We start from the raw sequence: 6,698 nt of genomic DNA, 5'->3' as shown, positions 1-6,698 counted from the left end.
TTGCAATTTTGGTGCCTCTTCCACAATTATCATTTTCTTCTATCATGTCCCCCAAATGTCCATCTTCTGTATGTACGCCCATTCTTTCCCACCTTCATGTGCGTTCAATTATTGCATTGTTACCTTTGTTCTTTTTATCACTTTAATGTGTCGCTGCATACTATATGTATATATCACTTGTACACTTTGCTGTAATTCGATAGCGCGCCAACATCAAGGTTCCTGCAGCTGTTCCTGGGCGCATTCAACTCGTTCGTTCGTTCATTCATTCATTCGTTCATTAAAACAATGCTTAAATATCATGTAAAAGTCACAAAATCATGTACAAATCATAGCGAACATGGAAAGCCCAACCGAGCAAACAGAAAGCATTTGTGCACGCTACTGAGTGGGGCTTTTTCTCTTGCTAGGCTTCGCTTGCTTTCACACGTATCTCACTGTCGTTCCTTCGCTCAATTTTCTGCTCTTCATACTTTCTGGTCTCACTCCTTCAACATATATTATTCATGGTGAAAGGACGCAGCTTTTGCGAGGCTGCGTCTGTTGTTTTAAATAAACAGACATAACTGGCATAAAAGACGCACACTTGCTTCTTCACAAGATTACATCTGACAAACAAGTAGGCCAAGTCTACAAGCACTAACACGTCATATTGGCGCATAACTTCTTTTGATGTTTGAACACAGGTTTCTGTGTCCTGTGTGCCCGCTCCTGGTTCAAGAAAACACTCGTGGTCTCAATACCGCTCGTGGTCACAGTACCGCCTTTATTTCGATAATTTTGTCAACTAGGACAAGACAATCAACGATTAAAGCCAGCAGGGACTATGACCAGTCGCTACATTTAAACTGTTGCGACCTGAACCATTGACATCACTGATACCATAGTTGCCACAAACCATATAGGATATATACTGCTTGCAGCGCTGTTGCTGTTGCACACGTATTTGCACTTTAGTGTTTTAAACAGAGCTTCGATGTCCTTCTCTGTCTTGCGAAGAATTTGACTCAGCTCAGCTTCACATCCTTCTCCTTTGAGTACTTCCGGCAAGCAATGCTTGTTGTATTCCAGTCCACTGGAAAAAGCATCGTACATATGACCGTTAGAGAACACAACGAGCGGATAGAGAAAGGAAAGGGGAAGTGGTGCAGATCTTACTGTTTCTACAAAACTGCTCACTAACTGTCGTCTTCGAGGAACGTATAAAGGTAACTGATAACCTGCTTCATGTAATAAGTTAGCATCCCGTGGTATTTCTTCGGCCGTCTGGAAGGGCCTTCCTATGCTTTTATGCTTGGTCGTCTGTGGGCGCTATGGCCAGTCGAGGTAGGAATAAAGCAAAAAAAAAAAAAAAAAACGTAGGAACTCATGAGCATGAAGTCAACTCAGCGTGACAGCTAACGATTTCTATAGTCATCACGAAGAGAAATCCTACATGTTGCTAATCGAAACAAACTGAGGTTAGGTTTCTTGTCGAACACGTTATAGCTCTCAGACAGTTTTTGTGCGGGTTGCATGGAATAAAGAGGAGAGTGTGTGGCTCAGTAGAGACGGAACAGCTGTCTAGATGTAGCGAAGGGTAAGCTATGCGAAATACAAATAATGTGGGTGTATTGATATTCGATGCTCTGAGGGATATTCTTTATTATTATTATTATTTTATTTTTATTCTTAGAAAGTGCACATAACAGCTAAAAGCCTTAAAATGTTGCACTTAAAATAAAACACCAATCATCATGGAAGACAATATTCTAAGTAGTCAACAACAGAATGCTTATACAAGGTAACACTACCAAAAAGGTCAACATGGTACGGTAAAGAGTTAAATCTTAATTGTAGCCTGGACGACGGGGACATAATGGACGGCATCAACGCATAAAAGAGCAGTAACAGTCGAGAACGCCTAAGCGGAGCCTTGAACGACAAAGAAGATAAAAATTCCTGAGAAGACAACATACCATTGATAACTTTAAATAGGAAGATAGCGTCACGCACACACCTCCTACCATACAGCGTGCCCACGCCGATCCTAGACAATATTGACAAATAGTCAAAATAACAACTTCTCCTAAAATATCTATCATACACGACCCCCACAAGACGCTGCTGCACACATTCAAGTTGTCCAGAAGAACTGTTCGATAATCCATTCCATACTACGGAGGCGAACTCAAGTTTCGTGCGTACATTAGTACAGTATAAATACACAAGACAATGAAAGTCACGGAAGTGACTCATTACACGGCAAAGAATTCCAAAAAGTCTTGTTGAATCCCTAACCAACAAACGCACATGTCCTAGGAAAGATAAAGAACAGTCTACGTAGACACCCAAGTCTCGAACGACAGACACACGTTCGATGGCAGTACCGTCAATGGTGTAATTCACTTTCACACTGTCTTTTTTCCGTGTCACTGTCAAGGCTTTGGTCTTGGCGGGATTGATCATAAGTCCATTTTCCCAACACCAATTGTTTACGTTTGAAATATCACTCTGAAGAAGAGAGCAATCCACAGTATCCCGTATACTTAAAAACAACTTAATATCATCGGCGTACAAGAGAAGCTTAGAGTGTTGGACAACATTACCAATATCATTAACAAAAAGTACGAAAAGCAGAGAATTATGATGTTGCTGTGTAGGATTACTGTTTATAAGAAAACGGTTACCAGCAGGCTATTTTATGCATCTCAGGACTGATATGTTCAGGCTCTAGCTCGTTTGCGGGTCTTGGAGTAGTTAGGCCTTCATCGTGAAAATATCTTTCACCGCACCGGATGGAGGCATCCATTAATGTTTCATTATTGCACTCTGGTGCAACAAAACCTGAAAAAAAAAGAAAAAAAAGGTACATATGGTGCTTAGTAGTATACAGCCTCTTCTGAAAAAAAAGGCGTCACCGCGTCGAGTTTGAGCAAGCACACTTCGTTGTGCTCGCTTAGTTTCATGTGCTTCCTCAAACTCAAGAGAACGCTGCCTTGGTTACGTACGCATCAGCTAGATGGCGTGTTGGGCTTTTTGCGCATTTTCGGCATTTTTTGGACACATTTCGAACCTCATTGCACGGAAATATCAGTGCTAGAAACACAATAATGGCCACAGGACATTTTAGCTGAATAGCAGCTTACTCCATACTTTCATACTGTAGCAATGTGGTAAATCTGCTGGATCTTGTCCAGGGCTGATGATGTAATTATTTATCAGTGTAATGTTAGTACTGATGAAATGCCAGACAGCTACACAAATGTCTTGCTAACGATAAATGTTTGCATGCTTAGAAATTTTTTTGGTTTGATTCATCATTCGGTGGCAACAACACAGCGCAAGGATTTCGCCCGAGCTGAAGTTTTTCTGGCGCTTTGGGCGAGAACCCGGATTATCAATCGCCGCCTTCAACACATGTCTGTTGAAGTGCTTCTCGTTCTATGTGTGACATTAATTTCAATATGGTGGCCGCTGCAAACATGGAGCACATGAATGTGGTAAGAAACACGATGCGCGGTTCATTACACTCATTCGAACTAACAGCAGTTTCTTTCACGACAGACTCAAACGTGTACGTCAAATATTCTACTATAACGCTTCGCGGACACTTGCGGGAAATGCATATAGAGGGTGGGGTCGCCAACAACGGGATAAATTCATTGTCAGTAACGTAGGCAATGGACAGACATGCGGTAAAGGGATTTTTTTTTTCTGCCAGGAACATTTGCCACATACCGGTACCATAATAGAAATGATTAAAGCCCGAGACAAGTAATATACATCCGATCATAAACACATTCTCAGCGCACTCATCGAGAATCCGTTTGCGATCGTCTGTGCATTCCTTGTCTCGGGGTTTAGTCATTTTCATCATGTACCACCAGTTAGACTCCGTTTCTACTCTCTTTCACATCGGTACCATTTTTATTTCATTTCAGACGACGGCAATTTAATTTCTCGAATTGAACTCCAAAATTTGCAAAGTCTATCTTACGTTTTATTTGCGGAAATGGGTTCTTCGTGGTCATTTTACTCACTATAGCACCTGGTAAGAACCGTAAGGCAACGAGAATTGCTGAACTAAATTCGTCTATATCCGCGGAAATGAGTCCATGACTCCGCCTGTTTCTTTTTTGTCGGCTCCAGTTTGAGCACCAAAGTGCGACGAAAGGAGGTTAAATTGACAGCCAATACGAGACCGGAGTTACAACGCTCCAAAAATTTATTTCCTTACCTGCCTGTCAAAACTTCTGCTGACCTTGTTTTTGATGCAATAGCTCTGGTTTTTAGCCCGCGTATTTGTTCTGTTCGTTGGGATTCTGACACTCGCCCCCTCGTACGCCGTGTGAATGTAACATCCTTTCGTCGCGCTTTGCCAGAGCCGAAAAACAAGAGGCGGAGCCAAGGACTCATTCCTGCGGATTTTCGGCGAATTTATTTCAAATTGTGGTTGCGTTACGTGTCTTATCAGGTGTTACAATGAGTAAAATGGCGACGACGAACCCCTTTGCGCAAAGAAAACGTTAGGGCGACTTCGGTAATTTCTGAGTTCAATTCAAGAAATTAAATTTTCATCAACTGAAATGAAGTAAAAATGGAAGAGTGACGAAATTTTGACTTGTTGGTATGAGGCCATACTGCTGCTGAGCGCTATAAAGACGAGGACTTAAGAGGGAACACAACACATTCGCTAACTTCCAGAGTTGGAAGTTAGCGCGTGTGTTGTGTTCCTTCTAAAGTCCTCGTCTTTATAGCGTTCAGCAGCAATATGAAATAAAAATGGTACCAATATGTGGCAAATGTTCCTGAAAGGAGAAAAGAAATTCCTTGACAGCATGTATCTCCGCTTCCACTTCCGGTATAAAAAAAAAAAAAAAACTCCGTCGTCACACCTAGATGTGGACACTTGTTGCTAACCGTCCGTGCTAAACGATATTCTATCGAAAGCAGATGGAGTGCATGGCTTCAATGGAGAGCGGCGAGTATGCAGGTAAAGCCAACTTTAAGAGTACGTGTCCCACAATTCTGGAAATTTTACTATGAATTCGTATCGTGATTGGTGGACTATCCTGTATGTGGACAGCACGGCTGATTGCTTATGTCGCACGCATTCGCACGCAGGTATCTGCACGCAACAAATCGCTGCAGTGTGAATCGTGCTTAATTCCCACTCGCAACATGAGAACGGAACACGGATTTGTCAGAGCGAGGCATGTTTGAAAACCGGTAAAAAATTGTCTCAGCCGAAGGTTTGTCCAGATATTTGTCAGCAGCGAACTCCGCCACCTCATGGCCACAACGCTCTTACACACACAGAAAAACAAGTTGAACTTACCTAGCGAGAGGCATGACATGAAAGCAATGAGGATGAGCTTCATTTTGATGAAGATAGGTTACTGAGGCCAACTAGTATCAAGCTACAGGCGCTCGGAAATGCCCCAGTGGCCCTTTGTGCCGCTTATCTAGCTTCGTTCGTTATCTAGAGTGCGCAATGACTGAACAACAAGTGAGGCACGTGCCCCAAGCAGCAAAATGTACTGAAAGTCGAGTGCAATAGGGGTGGACGGGTAGATGGAAGTGGTTGAACAGACTCCTGAAACTAAAGGACATTGATAAGATACATCCCGCCCACCCCTATTGCACTCGACTTTCAGTACATTGTGCTGCTTGGGGCGCTATAGGCCACGGATATCATATCTTATCTGATATCATGAGTAGATCAAAGAGTGATATTAAACGGTAGGAGCAACTTATTTATTTACACATGGTAACAAGACTTTCGTGCACGAGACTGCACTTCTTCAGGTTAAAAAAATATGAACATGGTACAGGAACATATATACAGTCGACGGGGGAGTTTTCCTATAAGAGGGTAACAGGGTGATGGAAAGGATGTAAATACAGGTAAAAATGAAAAGAACATAAATACAAACGAAGGGGTATCAGAAGCGCAACATAACGCGAGTCCAAAGACTTATCCGGGAAACGAGAACGCATGGAGGTGACGTTCCAGGAATTAAGGATAAAAAGGGGGGCTACGGCGACGGAATGAGGACACAGGTGCGGAGTACAAAGGTGACCAGTGGACCGTGAGAATGTGAAGACAGAGGTGGTCTCAGGAGAGAGTCAAACCAAGAGAGTATGGAAAGAAAAATGTTGAGTTGTTTTACAGTTTGCGTGTGTGCGTGTTTGTCATTATTTTATTTTATTTTACGAGAGCAATAATATTTACGGGTTAAATAATTGTAGTGGGCCTGCGTTGATGTTCAAACGGTGCGGCTTCAGAGACTGGAATTTTGCGATTAAAAAGGATTCGCGATTTTTGCGCTTCATGTCACTGTTATAACTCGATTCAAGGATAACGATTTTGAGGTCTGTATCCAAAGCGTGTCCAGGGAGGTTAAAATGTGTAGAGACGGGTGTGGTATGGTTATTAACAATATCGGACGTGTGGTCGTAAAACCTTTCCCTCATTGTGTTCGTGGTTTCTCCGATATATTGAATACAGCATTTAGTGCACATAACAAGGTAACACATGTTAAAAGAGTTGCAGTGCAACCCCTGTCGGATTTCGAAAGTAAAATAATTTGAGCTGCTCAAGATAAATGTACATCAACAAATGAAATGACATGTTGGGCGGCGTTTGTTACCACAAGGGGAACAACCAGGATTTGGTCGGGATGTTCTGAGACTGGAACAACATACAAGGCCTG

The 6,698-nt window shown here is 42.4% G+C and overlaps 1 protein-coding gene across 1 annotated transcript; it reads right to left on the bottom strand.

The window, feature by feature from the left end:
- Positions 1-740: 740 nt before the first annotated feature.
- Positions 741-5,547, bottom strand: LOC135375529 (uncharacterized). The gene is made up of 3 exons (XM_064608214.1): positions 5,321-5,547; positions 2,670-2,826; positions 741-1,075 (listed from the first exon to the last, which is right to left on the bottom strand). Exons 1-3 carry the CDS (start codon positions 5,361-5,363, stop codon positions 844-846), a joined length of 432 nt encoding a protein of 143 aa, XP_064464284.1. The 5' UTR covers positions 5,364-5,547; the 3' UTR covers positions 741-843.
- Positions 5,548-6,698: the final 1,151 nt, after the last annotated feature.

This window comes from Ornithodoros turicata, unplaced genomic scaffold (genome assembly GCF_037126465.1).
Source record: "Ornithodoros turicata isolate Travis unplaced genomic scaffold, ASM3712646v1 ctg00000885.1, whole genome shotgun sequence".
In the NCBI taxonomy this organism is placed as follows: Eukaryota; Metazoa; Arthropoda; class Arachnida; order Ixodida; family Argasidae; genus Ornithodoros; species Ornithodoros turicata.
Note: the sequence above shows the minus strand (reverse complement) of the source record. Positions and strands in the feature narration are given on the sequence as shown.